Source organism: Aethina tumida, chromosome 6, assembly GCF_024364675.1.
Source record: "Aethina tumida isolate Nest 87 chromosome 6, icAetTumi1.1, whole genome shotgun sequence".
NCBI lineage: Eukaryota > Metazoa > Arthropoda > Insecta > Coleoptera > Nitidulidae > Aethina > Aethina tumida.
In genome coordinates, this window is record NC_065440.1 from 15,458,588 (window position 1) to 15,480,024 (window position 21,437).

Below are 21,437 nucleotides of genomic sequence, written 5' to 3' on the forward strand. Positions count from 1 at the left end.
TAGTAGGCCCTAATGGAATCAGTTCATCTAGCTGGCACATTTGGACAATCCTTTCCTTGCCGTAATCGAAATTTTAGACCCCAAATTGTGAAACCTATAATAACATTTCGTCGATTACGAGTTTATCAATCCGTAATAAACAGTTTGGGGCCCCCCTAAAAAATTAAAAAGACGGCGTGTCGTATCCTTGACTGAGCACTGATGGTCTCGAGTGTTCTTAACCCAATTTTAACACTTTCCAGGCCGCATCTACCAAATGTTTAATCGACGTATTGGTAACCTTCGTTTTTTATTTACCATTCCCGTTTAATCACAATATGCATATGGTCACTCATCCCCCGACCCCAAGCGGTGCCGGGCCATCTGCCCGGAGGGTCAATGGGTTCAATGGCAGAATAATAAAAAAAACTACTCGGATAATAAAAGAGTTAGGCGTCTAGAATGTGGGAGCCCGTAACAAATTTCATGTAATTACCCCGTCCCGGTTTTTTCACGTGCCGGACGAATCTACATACGTCATGGCCTGACGAATTTGATTGTAACACCTATAATTGACCGGGGCCCGTGGGGGGGGTTGGTGGTTTGAAAAATTCAATCGCCCTCCCCCATTTCGCCGGCCGATCGATCGTCTTTTTATTAAAAGCCGATTCTTTTCGTGGCCGTTGTTTTCATTAAAAATCGCGGCGAATCTTCACGACCAATTTGTTCGCAAATGCGACGGAAAAACTTTTTAATTTAGCCCCGTCTCCTTTTGTAACCGTGCGACCGTCATAATTCTCAGGGACCGGGGGGTTCCGGTCAGTATTTAATTAAGCCTTGAGAAAAATTGTACGTTTAGCCCAATTCACCGCGAGGAACAGCAGAAACCGCATCGTGGATAATTGCCGTGTGTTTAAAAACAAAAAAAAATCAATAAATACACATCTAACGAGGGCAGATGTACGGGGCCAAATAACAATCTTCGAGCTAACACATTAATTACATTGAAATTACGCGGCGGATAAACAAAACGAGTAAAAAAAAACAATCGAACAACAGTTGGCGTATAAGAAAAGAAGAATAATTATTTTTCGTGCATACGCACCAACCACCCACGACATGAAAGTATACCCCATGTGAACTCATTGTTTCTCATTGTAAAACACCTGCCGGACTCGGACCTATACTTTTGTCTTGCGGACGGGACCCGGTGCGGTCATCGGCGCCGCCGACCGATTTGTGTAAATTTATTATCATTTGACGGATAAATGGGCCATCTGTTTTTATATCGACCTCCTATAACTAGATTTTTTCCACATCTAGTCTAGAGTTCAGGGGAAGAAGAGATAACTAGTTAGGTTTAATGAAGAGATACTTCCAATTATCGGAAATGACATCTAACACCATTACTTAGCTGTAAATTGATAAAAAATTAAGAATTTTGACCTAGATCCAAAAGAAATCTAGTTAAATAAGAGAGTAAAAGAGATAATCCAGCAAGTTAAATGATTATGTTTAATGAAGATGTATTTCCAATTATCAGAAATATCATCTAGCACCATTACTTAGCCATAAATTGATAAAAAATTAAGAATTCGGGCCTAGATCCAAAAGAAATCTAGTTAAATAAGTGAGTAGAAGAGTTAATCCAGTAAGTTAAATCATTATGTTTAATGAAGATGTATTTCCAATTATCAGAAATATCATCTAGCACCATTACTTAGCTATAAATTGATAAAAAATTAAGAATTCTGACCTAGATCCAAAAGAAATCTAGTTAAATAAGAGAGTAGAAGAGTTAATCCAGCAAGTTAAATCATTATGTTTAATGAAGATATATTTCCAATTATCAGAAATATCATCTAGCACCATTACTTAGCTATAAATTGATAAAAAATTAAGAATTCTGGCCTAGATCCAAAAGAAATCTAGTTAATTAAGTAAGTAGAACAGCTAATCTAGCAAGTTAAATCATTATGTTTAATGAAGAAGATGTATTTCCAATTATCAAAAATGTTATCTAGCACTACTACTGTCTCATACCTGAAGAAATCTAGTTAGATAAGGTTGTAAAATCTCTTAAAATACATCTTCTTTGACGTTCAGGTTTCTATTCCTTAGTCGAGATATATAAGTTAATCCAACAAATTAAATCATTATGTTTAATGAAGATGTATTTCCAATTATCAGAAATATCATCTAGCACCATTACTTAGCTATAAATTGATAAAAAATTAAGAATTCTGACCTAGATCCAAAAGAAATCTAGTTAAATAAGAGAGTAGAAAAGATAACTCAGCAAGTTAAATCGTTATGTTTAATGAAGAAGATGTATTTCCAATTATTAGAAATGTCATCTAGCACTACTATTGTCTAATGTCTAAAGAAATCTAGTTTGTAAAAGCTCTTAAAATACATCTTCTTTAAAGCTTCGGTTTCTCTTCCTTGGGCGAGATAGAAGAGTTAATCAAGCAAGTTAAATCATTATGTTTAATGAAGAAGATATATTTCCAATTATCGGAAATGTAATCTAGCACCATTACTTAGCTATAAATTGATAAAAAACTAAGAATTCTGTCCCAGATCTAAAAGAAATCTCGTTAGAGATTATTGGAAGCTTAGATTTCTCTTTATTAGGCGAGACAGAAGAGCTTATCCAGTAAGTTATTGAAGAAAAATGATTATCTGAAGTGGTGAACACTTTTATCAGAGTGACTTGAATTGTAAACGATACCATCACTTGACCCATATCTTAATCCCAAAGAACGACACGGCCAAACGCCCATAAATCAGTAAAAACATGCACACCGCTGATTTAAAATTAGTAAAACCCACACATATCGACCATAAGTGTATCAGTACCATCTCCGTGTCCATTTGAATCGAAGCCAACTAGTTGTCGCGAAAACCAAACGTAAAGATGGCACGTACTGATTTGAATTTTATATGAAAACCAACACAAATTTTAATGCGTTTATAATTACTTAAACAAGCTGTTAAACGCCTCGGCAAGAACCGCTAATTAACAATACAACGAAGAGCAGTGATCTTCCGTCACACCGGAAGCATATAATGTCGTTATCTACGGACGGGATCTCACTACGCTCGCGAGACACACACACCACACCACACAGCACACAACCCTTTCGAAAAACGGAACGGCGGTGTGCGTAGTATGTAAATACACAATATGTTGCTAACGGATCGAAATAAATTCTCGATAAGTCAAATCGCCGCTTGTGTGCAATAAAAAATCCCGAGTGAACCCCGAAAGGGTGGAACGACGTTCAACATATGCCGTCGCGGCAACGAAAAAAAAAGACAAGAAAAAAAAAGTGAAAGTCGACGTAACCGTTTAACCGGCATATGTCTGACTGAACTTCAATTGTTTTTCCCAAGACAATATGTAATTATACTTAATTAAGTTATTACGGAAGGGGGCAATTTTTTCGGTTTTTTAATAAACGGTTAAAAAGATGAGCCCGCCCCCCCAGAACCGTGGTAATCATTTTCGGTGTAGGTGTCATGTAAACGAACGTGACGCTTCCTTGCCCCCGGGGCCGCTTTTACGTCGTCTCGGTATTCGGGTTGATGAATCACGAAGACCGAGTCCGAAATGTGGAAACGCAAACAAGGGCATTTTTTATTTCTGCCCCATTAAGGCCGTTGTCGATTTTACAAATTTATCGACTTCCTCGTCGCGGTGAAAGGGTTGCGGCGAGCATTAGAGATGCCGAAACGATAAGGGGGGCCCACATTTTTATATCCACTAAGCAGCGACTCAACACTCCGTTATGCATTTCCTTACGGCTTTTTTTATGTCTCTATAATCTACCCCTCCGGGGCTCGTTTGCATAAAATGATAATTAGAACACCGACTGACCCCACTAGAAATATACTGATCTTCGTTGTTTTCCGTTTTCTAGGTGAAAGGCCGTACAAGTGTCACCTGCCAGATTGCGGGAGGGCCTTCATCCAACTGTCGAATCTGCAACAGCACTTGAGGAACCACGACGCCCAGGTGGAGCGGGCGAAGAACCGTCCGTTCCACTGCAACATTTGCGGCAAAGGTTTCGCCACCGAGTCCAGTCTGAGGACGCACACATCAAAAGTAAGCCATGTATGTACACTGTTTTTTATTATTTCGATTTTTTCACCTTTTCTTTTCGACGTTTCTAATTATTTTTGCGTCGCTAGGGCTTCTGCTCTGCCGTCGATGGTTCATTTATTGATTTGGTTCCGTTAATATGATTTACACAATGTGATTTATGTATTTTATGTGACCTTATGATTTGTGTATGATTTGACTTTTATTTTTCAGTATGTTACGTTCACGTTTTTTCGATGTACACCCATAGGTTTAAGAATATTATTATGCACTGTTCTGACTTTTCAATGGTTTTAATATTGTCACAGAATTTTTGGGGGTAGTTTTAGGAAAATTTTGGGGCAATACAAAATGACAAGTCTTTATTTTTCATAATACTTTATTAGTTTCAAAGCATGAAGGGTTCAAATTTTATCAACTAAAATACTCCAGCCATCTGATGAAGAGTGTTCTTGGGCTATATTGCCAAGAAATATGTCCAGTTCATTCAGAAAACCAATGAATCAATGAAGGTAAAGATGAAAAATGATTTTGATTTTCTCTTACAAACCAAAACGATCTTTTTTCTTCCTTCTTAGATAACTTGTCACTTATCAGAAAGGTCCAATTTTTAGTTTTCAATCATCATTTTGATTGTTTCCAAGCCTAAAGGCCTCTGGTGTAGTTTCCAATAACCTTAAACCTTCAAGGTTTTTAATAAATGTGATAAAAACATAAACTTCCACCCTTCAAATCAACTGACTTTGCCTCCAACAAAGATGAAGAGCTTCCAAATCGTCAGCAAACTGCTAAGCCAACCCCTTGACGTCCGTAAAACCGTCACCTAACGGAGCTCACGTGAAAAGACACCCTCAATTAAGGAAAAACAGAAAAAAATCAACTCCTTATTACCCGTACTTTCGGGGGGTTTCTGATGTACGTCCCGTCGCTGTAAATTAACCCCGAACCCGCGGAACGCCTCGCCGTCACGAAATCATCTAATTACTTACCGGGCGCAACCGAGAGACACAAATTACTTAATGTCCAAAAATATATATGAAATAAAACAATCGCACCGGGGCCGGGGGGTGGGCGCTCAAACCACCCGGACCAAGGAGAGGAGCCGGCCCCGGCGATTAGACGTAGCATATAAAAAGATGCGTGAATGGAACACATTAAAAAACAATTGCATGCCATGGAACGATCGAGGGTTACATAATAGTCCGTCGCAGTATGCGGAACGTTGGGACGAGCGGCAAATCGCACGCGGCGTCGCGCCGTTTTTTCGCGTGCCGCTCCGCCAACGCCGCCGCCGCCCTCGCCCCGTTCCGATGCCAGAGACAATGCTAATGCTTTTCTTAAGTTTGCGCCGCAAAAATAAAATATGTTTGAATATATTTGTGCCGCTAGCGAGCATAAAAGGGTTTTGCGGAAAACGCGTATAAGGAAATTTATACGTTGCACGGGGGGTTTTATCGTGTTTTTCGATACTATTTCATGTCGGGTTATTGTTTCGGTTTCGAACGTTGCTCGTGGAAAAATGGCCGTTTTATTAATAATTTATAACTGGCTATATAAATATATATAGTTTGGAGCGGTGCCAACGTCGGGCATGCATTATGAAAATCCTTACCAGTCTTTTGTTCTTTTTCGTATAATTCACCTTTTAATATGACAACTGAACACAAAAGAAAACTGGGGGATTCAAGAACGCCATCAACAACAATTCGTGTATCCTTCAAAAAATACTATAAATCCAAAACAAACGTCCTAAATTCCAAAAACGACTGCATTAAGTCAGGATTGTCAGGAGAAGACACCAATTAACTGATGCAGATTTCTTTGGACTCAAACTCAAATCGAATGTGATAAATAACTGTCCCCTTCATTCCAAAGATCAATGTCCACATCTTAAATCAATCGTTTTAGCCTTCAACGAAGATGAGGAGTTTCCAATGCATCAGCATACTCCTTAACTTTAACTAACAAAACAGTACAAAACTTTTAAGATCTAATACTGAAAAGTTTTGTACTGATGAGTTTTCTAACCACATTAATGCTTTCCATCATAATTTGATAGTTTCAAGACATAAAGGGTTCCAATTTCATCAACTGAAATACTCCAATCAACTGATGAAGAGTTTCCAATGCATCAGCATACTCCTTAACCAGTTCTGCACTTTTAACTAACAAAACAGTACAAAACTTTAAGATCTAATACTGAAAAGTTTTGTACTGATGAGTTTTCTAACCACATTAATGCTTTCCATCATAATTTGTTAGTTTCAAGACATAAAGGGTTCCAATTTCATCAACTGAAATACTCCAATCAAGTGATGAAGAGTTTCCAATGTATCAGCGTACTCTTTAACCAGTTCTGCACTTTTAACTAACAAAACAGTACAAAACTTTTAAGATCTAATACTGAAAAGTTTTGTACTGATGAGTTTTCTAATACTTTCGATCATAATTTGTTAGTTTTAAGACACAAAAGGTTCAAATTTCATCAACTAGAATACTCCAATTATCTCATAAAGAGTTTTCTAAGACTGTATCTTTAGGAAATTTATTAAATAGATGTCCACTCCATTCAAATTATCCATTTCCACATCTTAAATCAATGGGCTTCGCCTCCAACTCAAAATGAAGAGTTTCCAATGCCACAACAAACTGCTTAACCAGTTATACACGACTTTTAAAACCCCGACGTTTAAAACATAGGGGTCACTTAAACAAGGAAATAGGCAATATTTTATTTAAGGAGAATGAAATCCTTCAAAATTCAATATAATGATGAACTCCCCTTATAAATCCAAATGATTCTTTTCAATTTTCAATAATTATAGGCTCGTTTTACTTATCTGAAAGTAATTAAAAAGATCCAAAATCAAAGTTTTAACTTTCATTAATGGAAGTTAAGTGATGGTTTCGGAAATTATCAAATATGAAACTTTAGAGTAGTTAGTTATGTACTAACATGAATACTTTAATCATCTTATTGATCTAATACAGATTTGATTTGATTTGATAAATTAATTGTTTCCAGACCTATATTCCAATATAATATCAACTAATAATTCAAACAGTTCTGATGCAGAACTTTCTATGAACAACAAATAGGATTTATGTCATTTCACATCTTAAATCAGTCGTCTTTGCCTTCAACTAAGATGAAGACTTTCTGAACCATCAACAAATATCCTTAACCAGTTCTGAACGACTTTTAAGACCTTGACTTCTGAGAAATGGCTCCGGGTGATCCAACATATTTCAGCAAAGTGTTCTTAAAAATGGGTCACCATCCTTGCATGAGAAAATACGCAATATTTTATCATGGAAGGGGATTAAAGCCATCAAAAATTAATCAATATGATAATTAGGTTCCCTTACAAATCAAAATTGTCTTTTCTTTTCATCCTTCGATACTTGTAAGCTTGTCTTGCTTATCAAATCAATGTTTTGGTCTTCATTAATAATGGAAGAGGATTAAAGCCATCAAAAATTATTCAGTATGATAATGAGTTTCCCTTACAAATCAAAATTGTCTTTTCTTTTCATTCTTCAATACTTGTAAGCTTGTCTTGCTTGTCAAATCAACGTTTTGGTCTTCATTAATAAGATTTACGAAGGTTTCAATCAAATAAATGATTTGCGTATGAGTTCCCTCCTTCAATAATTAAGTAAGAGAGACAAGTTCAATATTGCTACACCTAAAAACGACTAAAAATGGACTTAAACGTCCTCAACCTAAATTGTAATACAACAAAAAAATTAACTGTCATAATGTTATTATGAAGTCACAACAAGAAACAATCATAGTCAACAATAAAATTATTACTAATTATTGCTTTTAATGAAGAAAAAAAATGCGATGAGATACATCAACATAAAAACAAACCATATACCAGATACTGATTGGTTTTACATTAACAATAAAAGTTAGTGACACTTTCCAATAACCCTGACTGGCGTTAAAAAAAATTGGCGTTGTACGTCGATTGTTTGATTAACAAATTAACAGAAAAACCAGCTTAATGGCTTCCCTGTCAACAATCAAAAAACCAAACAAGACGCAAAGAAAGTGGCCACGGTCTTGGTGAATCCCCCCATTCTTCCAGGCCAGCGGTAATGTGCATCATTACCGTGCCCATTGGTGATCAATTCGCGTGAAATGAGTGTAATCCAGCCAATAATAACCAGACGGTGCATCCTCCACACGTCATTATTTGCACCAAAAATCAACCATTTAACAAATCCAACAAGGCGATAACAGCAACAACATCATAATTAACCGGAGGGCGAATCCAGATCGGATGATAACCCACGATTCTCCCATAGAAAATTCATATATGCGTCCGTTTTTTTTTTTTATCAAATATCCTCCATCTCGACGCTTATTTGTCGGTACGCACTTAATACACTCCACCTACATAATTGCGGAACAAATGAGAGGCACATTTTTTTATTTCCACTTTCCGTGGGTCCGCACGCGATTTTTACCGGCCGCCCGCCCACTTCCTCTTGCGCCGTTTCCGAAAGGGGGAGCGCACACACACACACACACACACCCTCTCCCTCTCGCGCGCCTCGTCCCACTAATTATTGTTTCGGAATTTTTTTACGCGAGAACCGCCAAAGACGTAATTTTTCTTTTGTTCGCCGTCGTCGTGATTTGAATTTAATTCAACCGTTTTTTCCTCCCCCTCGAGCCGAAAGTGAGTCATCGAATGTGGGTCATTTTTCGACCCCCTCGTCGCAACGACGGTGGAACCATCCCGAAACGTCGTCCATTGTTTCCGATTTGTCCGTTTTGTTAAATAATTAAGCCGTTGCGGTTAGCCTCGGACCGTTCACAATAACGTAATACGTATGATTCCGTTCCTGCAAAACTATAATTTACGGTTCACGATTTAACTTCTTCGGGGTAGGGATTTATTTTTCAGACGGAATTTCACCGGAAAAACTCCGGACTGGGAAACAGGTGCGTTCGGTCGCACGGTCTTAATAAGTTTTTCCAGGGAAATTATTTATAAAAAGGCTTCGGCGCCTTCCATTGTGATTTCCAAGGAGTTTGTGTTCCTATTTTATTTTTTTTTGTTCTTTTTTATTTTATTTTTTCCGTTCAAATCGCTACCCCCGGCCGGAAAGTTAATAATTCACGTCTGCCGGTAATTTACCAACGTGAAAACCATCTTGTTTCACGTGGTTTTTTGTTTTTAATTACAGGGCGTGGGACGGTACAAAATCTAGGCAGGAATGCCAATTTCATATTTCTTTTTTTTTTTTTGGTAGAAATGCCAATTTAAAACTGTAATTATCTGTTGTGGCAACACCCACTTAAAGAATAAATAAAGAACACGACACAAACGGTTGTTTTTTGGGCAGAAATGCCAACTTCACAATTTTTTCCTTCGAATTTTGGAAGTGAAACAACAATTTTTAAGTGTGTTCTTCTTTGTTGGTTGCATCCATCCAGAAATAAATAATAAATGACACTAAAGATTACCTCTTAGGCAGAAAGGCCAACTTCACATTTCTTTCCACTTGGCATTAACAGTGAAATATGGATTTTCAAGTGTGATTAACCGTTGTGGCAACATCCACTCAAAGAATAAATAAAGAAAACGACACAAACGGTTGTTTTTTGGACAGAAATGCCAACTTCACAATTTTTTCCTTCGGATATTGGCAGTGAAACATCAATTTTTAAGTGTGTTCTTCTTTGTTGGCTGCATCCATCCAGAAATAAATAATAAATGACACTAAAGATTACCTCTTAGGCAGAAAGGCCAACTTCACATTTCTTTCCACTTGGCATTAACAGTGAAATATGGATTTTCAAGTGTGATTAACCGTTGTGGCAACATCCACTCAAAGAATAAATAAAGGAAACGACACAAACGGTTGTTTTTTGGACAGAAATGCCAACTTCACAATTTTTTCCTTCGGATATTGGCAGTGAAACATCAATTTTTAAGTGTGTTCTTCTTTATTGGCTGCATCCATCCAGAAATAAATAATAAATGACACTAAAGATTACCTCTTAGGCAGAAAGGCCAACTTCACATTTCTTTCCACTTGGCATTAACAGTGAAATATGGATTTTCAAGTGTGATTAACCGTTGTGGCAACATCCACTCAAAGAATAAATAAAGAAAACGACACAAACGGTTGTTTTTTGGACAGAAATGCCAACTTCACAATTTTTTCCTTCGGATATTGGCAGTGAAACATCAATTTTTAAGTGTGTTCTTCTTTGTTGGCTGCATCCATCCAGAAATAAATAATAAATGACACTAAAGATTACCTCTTAGGCAGAAAGGCCAACTTCACATTTCTTTCCACTTGGCATTAACAGTGAAATATGGATTTTCAAGTGTGATTAACCGTTGTGGCAACATCCACTCAAAGAATAAATAAAGGAAACGACACAAACGGTTGTTTTTTGGACAGAAATGCCAACTTCACAATTTTTTCCTTCGGATATTGGCAGTGAAACATCAATTTTTAAGTGTGTTCTTCTTTATTGGCTGCATCCATCCAGAAATAAATAATAAATGACACTAAAGATTACCTCTTAGGCAGAAAGGCCAACTTCACATTTCTTTCCACTTGGCATTAACAGTGAAATATGGATTTTCAAGTGTGATTAACCGTTGTGGCAACATCCACTCAAAGAATAAATAAAGAAAACGACACAAACGGTTGTTTTTTGGACAGAAATGCCAACTTCACAATTTTTTCCTTCGAGTATTGGCAGTGAAACATCAATTTTTAAGTGTTTTCTCCTTTGTTGGCTCCATCCAAAAATAAATAAAAAATGACACAAAAAATTGCTTCTTAGGCAGAAATGCCAACTTCACATTTTCTTCCATTTGGCATTAACAGTGAAATATGGATTTTAAAGTGTGATTAACCGTTGTGGCAACATCCACTCAAAGAATAAATAAAGAAAACGACACAAACGGTTGTTTTTTGGGCAGAAATGCCAACTTCACAATTTTTTCCTTCGGATTTTGGCAGTGACACATGAATTTTTAAGTGTTTTCTCCATCCATAAATAAATCAAAAAGAGTGTTTCTTAGGCAGAAATGCCAACTCCACATTGACTTTTTTCGGCATTAACAGTGAAATATCAGTTTTCAAGTGCGTAATTAAGCAACGAGGAAACCATTTTGTTTCACGTGCATTTTTTTTTTGCATTTAATGAGCGGTTTCTGGGAGGCGATTGTGTAGAATAAAAATCAGTAATTTTCAGTACGCCAGTTCCTATAATTTCGAGCGATTAACGAGTTTCAAAACGGTAGCAAACCATTCATTTCGATCGCTCCTACCCTATTTTAAAACTACGATGGGAAATAGGCGGGCAGGAAAAAATTACTGGCTTCCACCGCTGCGGCAATTGAAAAGTGGTCGTCGTGAAAAATTGATCGCGGACTCCTTCACCCCACAAAATTTAATAACCAAACAAAAAAGGGGGCCAAAAAAAAAATATATATACACCGGTGACAACAATTCCTCCGCGTCTATAAATAGATGGCGGCCGTCGCGCCGCAGCGGAGAACCGGCCAAGGAAAACTATGCAAATACGAGTACGATCCTGTGCTGCAAATAAATTGAGATAGGTTAGGAAGGTTACAATAAATATCATGTGAATGAACTATATTTTTTAAATGCGCGGCAAAGAAAATAGCTCCGTCCTTTTTGCGCCGCTGTGCCAGGGGCCGCATAAAACTGGTTACGGGCCGGGCGGAATACGTTGATCTTGCCCGGCGAGAAACGTGCGAATGCACTCTGCGGCAAACAACGTCTTCTTCATCTGGCTGCGATTTCCATTGTCCAAAAAAAATTAAAGAAATATATAATAAAGATGAAGAAGTACATCTTTTATTTTTTGGCAGTAAATCCAACTGTCCATTTTCACTTCATCGTTTTGTTAGTATGGTCCAAGAAAACGGAAGAATCTTTTTGTGATGGAGGCAATAAATTATTAAATTTGCAATTTTCATTGTCCATTGTGGCAACATCTACTTAAAGAATAAAGATTGCTTCTTAGGCAGAAATGCCAACTTAACATTTTCTTCCACTTGGTATTAACAGTGAAATATGGCTTTTAAAGTGTGATTAACCGTTGTGGCAACATCCACTCAAAGAATAAATACAGAAAACGATACAAACGGCTGTTTTTTGGGCAGAAAAGCCAACTTCACAATTTTTTCCTTCGGATATTGGCAGTGAAACATTAATTTTTAAGTGTTTTCTCCTTTTTTGGCTGCATCCATCCAAAAATAAATAAAAAATGACACCAAAGATTGCTTCTTAGGCAGAAATGCCAACTTCACATTTTCTTCCACTTGGCATTAACAGTGAAATATGGCTTTTAAAGTGTGACTAACCGTTGTGGCAACATCCACTCAAAGAATAAATAAAGAAAACGACACAAACGGTTGTTTTTTGGGCAGAAATGCCAACTTCACAATTTTTTCCTTCGGATATTGACAGTGAAACATCAATTTTTAAGTGTGTTCTCCTTTATTGGCAACATCCATTCAAAAATAAATACAAAATGACACAAAAGATTGCTTCTTAGGCAGAAATGCCAACTTCACATTTCCTTCCACTTGGTATTAACAGTGAAATATGGATTTTAAAGTGTGATTAACCGTTGTGGCAACATTCACTCAAAGAATAAATAAAGAAAACGACACAAATGGTTGTTTTTTGAACAGAAATGCCAACTTCATATTTTTTTCCTTCGGATGTTGGCAGTGAAACATCAATTTTTAAGTGTTTTCTCCTTTGTTGGCTGCATCCATCCAAAAATAAATAAAAAATAACACAAAAGATTGCTTCTTAGGCAGAAATGCCAACTTCACATTTTCTTCCACTTAGCATTAACAGTGAAATATAGATTTTAAAATGTGATTAACCGTTGTGGCAACATCTACTCAAAGAATAAATAAAGAAAACGACACAAACGGTTGTTTTTTGGGCAGAAATGCCAACTTCACAATTTTTTCCTTCGGATATTGGCAGTGAAACATCAATTTTTAAGTGTTTTCTCCTTTGTTGGCTGCATCCATCCAAAAATAAATAAAAATTGACACAAAAAATTGCTTATTAGGCAGAAATGCCAACTTCACATTTTCTTCCACTTGGCATTAACAGTGAAATATGGATTTTAAAGTGTGATTAACTGTTGTGGCAACATCCACTCAAAGAATAAATAAAGAAAACGACACAAACGGTTGTTTTTTGGGCAGAAATGCCAACTTCACAATTTTTTCCTTCAGATATTGGACAGTGAAACATCAATTTTTAAGTATGTTCTTCTTTGTTGGCTGCATCCATCCAAAAATAAATAAAAATCGACACCTAAGATTGCTTCTTAAGCTGAAATGCCAACTTCACCTTGTCCTTCTTTTGGTATTAACATTGAAGTGTCAATTTTAAACTATGTCTATTAAAACAAACAACTGTTTTTTAGGCAGAAATGCCAACTTCACATTTTTTTCTACGGCTATACATAATTTTTTTGCGGTTGGTGTCAATGAATGATTAATTGCGAAGGTCGTTGGGTTGATGATGAAACCCTTCGCAAAGGCCTGATGGAAACGTGCCAGAGAAACGCAATCAACGCCACACAGCACAGAGATACATAATAATTTATGTGAAACAACCTTGCCGATATAATGAGTAAATTTTTTACATGATAAAAATTTCCTGTTTGTATTTATAATTTCTATATTTAGATTTAGTCCTTTAAGACCTTTGCGGGTGAGTCACAGCCCCGTTGAATTTTCTTTTCCTCGTTCAGCAGCAAATAAACAATTAGCGCAAATTGAGTTCTATTTATTTAATTTTTCGTCGGCGCCTCGGTAAATAAATGGGTGGGTAATAAAAATAAAACGTGTTTCAAGTAAATGTTGGGACAATCGATCGTCATCAATTATTTACATTGAAAATAGGTCTTTAGTTGGAAAATAAAGGAAAAACAAACTGTTTATAACATAATTAAAACTTAAAATGTTGTACCTATGTAATTATATTATTATATTAAAAGAATGTCTGCCATTTGAAGTCCTTTTTATCGCGTTACCTTGTAGTTAACCTTACTTTTATTGACTGTTTAATTGGACCCCATTATTCGTTAAAAATAGGCCTATACCTCCAATTAGACATTAAACATGTACCACAAATTGAAATGCACTGTTAACAAATAACACCGCAAACAAAAAAAAATCACCGCCCTGTCGGTCGGGATTAAGTGTTTGCGGAAACCCCGAGGGCCGAGGCCAACCCTTTAGTAACGCGATCCCGGCGTTTTTAAATAATCCGCCTAATCTCTACGGCAGGAAAAATGCCGTATAAATCTTTTCCGAGATTTTCGCTAATTTAATCTTTTAATTATGCCTTAAAGAAAATATAAGGGATCCTTTAGACGCGTCGTCGGGGATTAGCGTCCAATTTTTCGGTGCGCCACCCCCCCGAAACACCTGATGCTGCCTCCTCACCACCACCTCTCGGAGAAAAACACGGCAAATTGACTTGTTTGTCGTTTTTTCCACGCGCCGAAACAATCGTGCATTAGCCCCTCAACGTAATTTACAAGGCGAAAAAGAAAACTCCGGGTAATTTAGCTTACTAATCACGGCGCATTGTCGACAGCCCCCCCGAACGGTCGCGGAATTAAAAACCGTTCCAGAACCGGGTGATAATTCAATCTCGGGCAGGCCGTCGTGATTGATGTCCCATCAATTATTTATCGGGCGACCGATGCGGGAAAAGTGAGGCGATTTCGGCCGAAAAAACCGTCCGGACAACAACTTAATGGCCTCTCTCGGCCGCACTGTGTTTTATCAAATGCATAGAATCTGATTTTTACATTGTTCATTTGCGAGTGCAAAAATGCAAACCGGTAACTTGAAGTGGGCTTTTCCAGGTCCGCACTGTTTCGATATTAATAAAGTCGGCGTGTGCGTGCGAATTTAACGAACGCGGCCGTGCCGTTGCGATTTGTTGCTTGCCAACGAAACAATGTTATTTTACATCGGTGACCGCTCATTTTTATTTTATTTCGATTTCTTTTTTTTTATATTTAATTATTTGCGTCGGGGAACAAATGGATAATTGTGAATGATGTAAATTATTTATGGGCTCTTTAATAATGAAGGGAAATAAATGAATTCCAATATTCTATTGTGATTGTACGACTTCAATTACATATAATTTTTATGTCATTAGAAATTGATTTATTATATTCCGCATTCAAAAATAGTTAGTAATTCCTGACCGTCGTTTGCTCTTTATGAAAATAATAAATTAAATATTTTCTAGCTTAAAACATTAACATTTTTATTTATCTTCCTTAAACATTTATTAGTTAAAAACAATTCTTAATTTAGATAAAACATTGGTGTAATTAGCTTTTATTAAAATTTTATATTAAAAACATAGATGTTACTGGAGTATTTTATCTTTCTTAAACAACCACATTTACTAATTTAAGAAACAATTCTTAAGTGGGCTCAATAACTTTATTAAAACGTTGGGGTAATTAGCTTTTATTCAAGTTTAATATTCTTCCTAAGTGACCTCGTTTACTATTAAAAATATAATAAATTGAATATTTTACTAGACGAAACATTTAGCTTAAAATATTAACAAGTTTAGCTGTTACTGGAGTATTTTATATTTCTTAATCAACCACATTTACCAATTTAAGAAACAATTCTTAAGTGGGCTCAATAACTTGATTCTAGCTTTTATTCAAGTTTAATTTTCTTCCTAAACGACCTCGTTTACTATTAAAAATATAATAACTTGAATATTTTACTAGGCGAAACATTTAGCTTGAAATATTGACATGGTTAGCTGTTACTGGAGTATTTTGTCTTTCTTAAACAACCACATTTACTAATTTAAGAAACAATTCTTAAGTGGGCTCAATAACTCGACTAAAACGTTGGGGTAATTAGCTTTTATTCACGTTTAATTTTCTTCCTAAACGACCTCGTTTACTATTAAAAATATAATAACTTGAATATTTTACTAGGCGAAAAATTTAGCTTGAAATATTGACATGGTTAGCTGTTACTGGAGTATTTTGTCTTTCTTAAACAACCACATTTACTAATTTAAGAAACAATTCTTAAGTGGGCTCAATAACTCGACTAAAACGTTGGGGTAATTAGCTTTTATTCACGTTTAATTTTCTTCCTAAACGACCTCGTTTACTATTAAAAATATAATAAATTAAATATTTTACTAGGCGAAACATTTAGCTTAAAATATTAACAAGTTTAGCTGTTACTGGAGTATTTTATCTTTCTTAAACAACCACATTTACTAATTTAAGAACCAATTTTTAAGTGGGCTCAATAACTTGATTAAAACGTTAGGGTAATTAGCTTTTATTCAAGTTTAATTTTCTTCCTAAACGACCTCGTTTACTATTAAAAATATAATAAATTAAATATTTTACTAGGCGAAACATTTAGCTTAAAATATTAACAAGTTTAGCTGTTACTGGAGTATTTTATCTTTCTTAAACAACCACATTTACTAATTTAAGAACCAATTTTTAAGTGGGCTCAATAACTTGATTAAAACGTTGGGGTAATTAGCTTTTATTCAAGTTTAATTTTCTTCCTAAACGACCTCGTTTACTATTAAAAATATAATAAATTGAATATTTTACTAGGCGAAACATTTAGCTTGAAATATTGACATGGTTAGCTGTTACTGGAGTATTTTGTCTTTCTTAAACAATCACATTTACTAATTTAAGAACCAATTTTTAAGTGGGCTCAATAACTTGATTAAAACGTTGGGGTAATTAGCTTTTATTCCCAAAAAATCTTGTTCATTATTTAAAAAAAGGTAAATTAATTGAGAAATTTAGCTTAAATCATTGACATGGTTAGCTTTTATTGGGATTTCATTTTTCTGTTATTAACCATTGGTTTGGTTAGCTTTAGGGACCAAAATCTGTGACAATAACGCTCCCCTAGTATCCCCCAAAAAGTTCATATCAAACCAATCGCTCCGTCTTCCACCAAATAAAACCAACAATAATCTAACCTAACAAAAATGTTAATGATAAAAATAATAAAAAACCAATAACCCAAACACAAATTGGTTTGATAGAGAATTTTTAATTCGATTAACGCTAGATTTTGTCAGCAGTGCATTGGTCGTTTACAGCAACATGCCGCATTAATTGGAGGCCCGAACGCCACTTCGTGCCCGCTCTGCCACAAAATGTTCCTCGGCGGCGAGGCTCTCATGGAGCACATGAAGCACACGCACAAAGACCCGAACGCCTCCGGTGTCGCCAGTAAGTATACAACTCCGGCAAGCGACGTCGTTCTGCACGCACCCCGAACACCGTCGCCGTCACCACGTTTTATTTTTAGTCAATCCGGAACCGAGTCGGGATCGTACGTGCGAAGCCGCCTTCGGGACGCATCCCCATCCGGTTCCGGAGTTATGTGTATGCGAAGCTTCTAGTGCATGCGTTCTGTGTACATGTTTGTGTCCGTAGCACGGTTGGTTCTTGTACAGCCCGAAATCGCCGTCACGCCGCCGTTACGGGACGGGGGTGGCGTTATCTCCCCAATTTTTCGGGCCTAAAAGCATTTAAACGGGGGGGAAAAATGGCCCGACAATAAAAACAAAACGCCGCCTCATTAATTTCGTATTTTTCTTTTTTCGGGCCCGCCTTTCAGCCGGTGTTTATTTGGATAAAAATTGAACGTGACAGGTTCGACTTGTTCCGACTATCCATCAATGTCGGCCGCCACTTAAAAATTCTAAAGCCCCTGTTTAGCACTGTATTAACAACTTGCATAATGCGGTTTTTCTCTCCACAATTTTTCACCCACCCCCAATGAATCGATCACAACCGAAAAGCTCAAGAACCAATTAGTTCCGACTTAACTCACTAACACAGTCCCTTATACTAACACAACTATAGTTTTTTATTATTATGATTATTTTTTAGTAGTGATTATTTTAAATTATAAGAAACGCTTGAGGCAGGTCTCCACCCATTTTATTTTCTATCCCCTTAATGTGCTGCTGATTTGATTTTTTGGCGCTTCTCCTTAACACACTAAAAAACGCAAAAGACAAAGCGATTTTCAATCCACCTATTGACCCAGGTCAATGGTCAGTTTGAGAGTCACTCTGCTAATGAATAAACGTAGTTTAGCATTGTACTTGTAGTAGTACTGGACTTATAGAAATAGAGATGGCGGCTTGAAACGTGCCCAAATCTTATTTCTATAAAAACAAAAATTAGGATGGTTAATTTAAGTGGTGAAACGCTTTTATTTGATTTGAAAATTTCGATGATTCCGATTCCTGGGGAAGCTTCGCTTGAACAATTTTTTCTCTCTGTTGTTGACGTAATCGACCCGTATTTAGCGAAAAGAAGGACCGCCAACCATCCTTGCCCAGTGTGCGGCAAGCATTACGTAAACGAAGGTTCACTGAGGAAACACCTCGCTTGCCATCCGGAAACCTCGCAACTGTCTAGTAGCCTTAGAATGTGGCCCTGTTCAGTGTGTCAGGCTGTCTTTACTCATGAATCAGGTACTTGATTAAACGAAAAAATCACTTTAGCAAAAAAAAAATAATGAAAACACTAGTAAAACTATTTTTTGGATTTGATTTAGTTTTCTGTTCTTTTTTGACGGCAAGTAATATTCTCTTCAATCGCAGTCCACTGAGCAAAGCGGCAGTGACTCTCACTGGGTTTTTGTTTGTTAGTACTTTACCTGAACCGTTTCACTGACACAAGACAAGACGAGAAAATGAGTAGGAGCTGAGTAAAACTGATATAGGCCTGTAAATACCTGAACAAAATTCGCACACCCCGGGACTAAAAAATTGCTTTTAAACGTTACATGTCTATTTGCTGATACGTGCGCTTTCATGTGGACAGACTGAAGGGAATATTATTTGTCATATGTGTTGTTTTCTTGTGTTTTTTCCATTTATTTTTTTTTACCCATTATGTGCCAATGTTTGTAGTCTTTCCATTTTGACTATTATTTATTTTTTTGTCACGTTCAACTATCAGAATGTTCAGTAGCAAAACCACGCAGTCCTCCAGTTTTCAAACACTAAACACGATCGGATCAATTTTAGGACTACTAACGCACATGGAACACATGAGGATGGATCCCAAGCACCAGTTCGCCGCGCAGTACGTCCTTTCGAGGGCGGCGGCCGAGAGAAGGGAGCGGGAGAACCTCCTTGGGGCCCTCTCCTCCGCCTCTGGCAGCGGATTGTTGGGACTGGCCGGCATGGGTACAAGTAAGTATCTCTTACTACATCAATCCTTCTCTTCGAAGATTCTTGGTCATCCTTTTTCACTTCAATTCGTCTCTTCCAAGACTTAATCTCTTTCAAGACTCTTGGTTGTCTAGCTTTACTTCAATTCATCTCTTTCAAAGCTCTTGGTTATCTGTTTCTACTCCAATTCATCACATCCAAGACTTGTTTGTCTATTTTTTCTTCAATTTATCCCTTCAAAAACTATTGGCTTTCTAATTTTACTTTAATTAATCTCATTCAAATTCATTGGTTATCTCTTTTTACGTCAAGTCTTCTCTATACACACAGACTTGGTTATCCTTTTTTGCTTCAATTCGTATCTTCCAAGATTTGTGCTTATCAATTATTCTCTTTCAAGACTCTTGGTTATCTAATTTTACTTCAATTCATCTCTTTCAAGGCTCTGGTTATCTGTTTCCACTTCAAATCATCTCTTCCAAAAATATATCCCTTCAAAAACTATTGGCTTTCTAATTTTACTTAAATTCATCCGTTCCAAAGTTCTTGGTTATCTACATATACTTCGATTCATCTTCTCTAAGGGTCTTGGTTATCTGTTTCTACATCAATACATGTCTTCCAAGACTTGTTTATCAATTTTTTCATCAGTACATCTCTTTCAAGGCCATGGTTATGTATTTCTACTTCGATTCATCTTTTCCAAGTCTCTTGGTTATCCAATTTATGTTTTTCAAGGCCCTTAATTAACTATTTTTTTTCAATTCATCTTTTACAAGATACTTCATCTCTTGGAACTCTTAATTTTCTCTTTTTGCATGTATTCAACTCTTCCAAACCTCTTGGTTATGTATTTTTGCTTCAGTTAATATCTTCCAAGACTTTTATTACCTTCTCTTACATCTGATCATCTCTTCCAAGGCTCTTGATGGCCTTCTTCATTGAATTCACCTCTTCCAAGACTCTTGGTTGACTCTTTTTACTTCAATCAATCATTTTCAAGGCTATCATATCCAGCAAATTACAAAACATGTTTATTCATTTGCAGCAAGTGGTAGTCCGATGTGCGCCTCACCATCGCACAGCGACAGTTCCTCAGGAAATGGCAGACTATCGTCGGCCGGATCAGAAGCCGGCGGCCTCAACAACAATAACAACAACTGCAATACAAAACTAGGTGATATCTTGAGAAGTGAGTTTAACCATTTTAACACTTATCTCCAGTAAATCAAGAACCACGTGCTGACATTAATCTGTTGTTTCCAGGTAACAACGGCTTGCACAACCAGTACAGCGTCGAGGACCAGCTGCACGGTAGAATGGCCGCGATAGCGAACATGGTCAACCAGGGTGGTATACCGCCAGGCCTCGGTTCGGACCCATCAGCCGCCGCCAACATCGCCAACATCGCCAATCTTGCCATGAGATTAGGAGTCACGCAGGTACTACCCCGACAAATTAAACCAAAGCACACACTCAACAATTGTTTTGTCTCCAGCCAAATCCCGTGAACAACTCGAGTAACCCGTCGACGCCGCCAATCACCAACGACGCACTGTCATCGCTCTCCGTCAACGCCATGAACGCGATGCGGGCCAGCATGGACATGAGAAGCATGGACGTCATCAGGAACTCGGTGATGGACATGACCTCCTCCCAGCAAAGGTACACCCCCACATTAACCTCACAGCCTCCTTAACTCACACGTCGTGGTGTTACAGCCAGCAGCAACAAGAAGCGTTCAGGATGCAGCACGCGGAAGCGTTGATCAGATCTCAGGCGGAAACGGCTCTCAGATTAGCGATGAGCCAGGCCCTCCCCCAGCTAAACCAACAGGAGAACAGCCACAGTCCCCTGCGCCACAACGGTAAGTGCCTCCAAGATTATCTGGCCTAGCCCCGTTTTTATTTATTTTTTTGTTTTTGAACTTGTTTATTAGTTACAGGGCATTTTGTCAGAGACAATTTTTGAGCCTTTCCCTTTAACAAACCTATGTAAGTTTATTATTTTATTTTCTTTTTTTTTATTTTTTGCCCTACTCTCGAAATTTCACTACCAAAAGTTCATG

At 37.1% G+C, this 21,437-nt stretch overlaps 2 protein-coding genes across 23 annotated transcripts in view; one reads left to right on the top strand and one right to left on the bottom strand.

Annotated features, from left to right (window-relative positions):
* Positions 1–21,437, bottom strand: part of LOC126265848 (uncharacterized) — a 209,776-nt gene that overhangs the window by 174,384 nt on the left and 13,955 nt on the right. The window lies entirely within an intron of this gene.
* The window catches only part of LOC109603907 (zinc finger protein 135), a 138,111-nt gene that overhangs the window by 115,838 nt on the left and 836 nt on the right, over positions 1–21,437 (top strand). For 11 of the 20 annotated variants that reach the window (XM_049968709.1, XM_049968708.1, XM_049968719.1 and 8 more), the window contains 8 exons: positions 3,906–4,099; positions 17,255–17,405; positions 18,473–18,664; positions 19,223–19,390; positions 20,418–20,561; positions 20,636–20,811; positions 20,868–21,034; positions 21,091–21,236. In XM_049968709.1, coding sequence (XP_049824666.1) covers positions 3,906–4,099; positions 17,255–17,405; positions 18,473–18,664; positions 19,223–19,390; positions 20,418–20,561; positions 20,636–20,811; positions 20,868–21,034; positions 21,091–21,236 — 1,338 coding nt within the window. Of the gene's footprint in view, positions 1–3,905; positions 4,100–17,251; positions 17,406–18,472; positions 18,665–19,222; positions 19,391–20,417; positions 20,562–20,635; positions 20,812–20,867; positions 21,035–21,090; positions 21,237–21,308; positions 21,364–21,437 lie in introns of all 20 variants that reach the window. The other 9 variants (XM_049968721.1, XM_049968723.1, XM_049968728.1 and 6 more) reach the window with 8 other exon arrangements.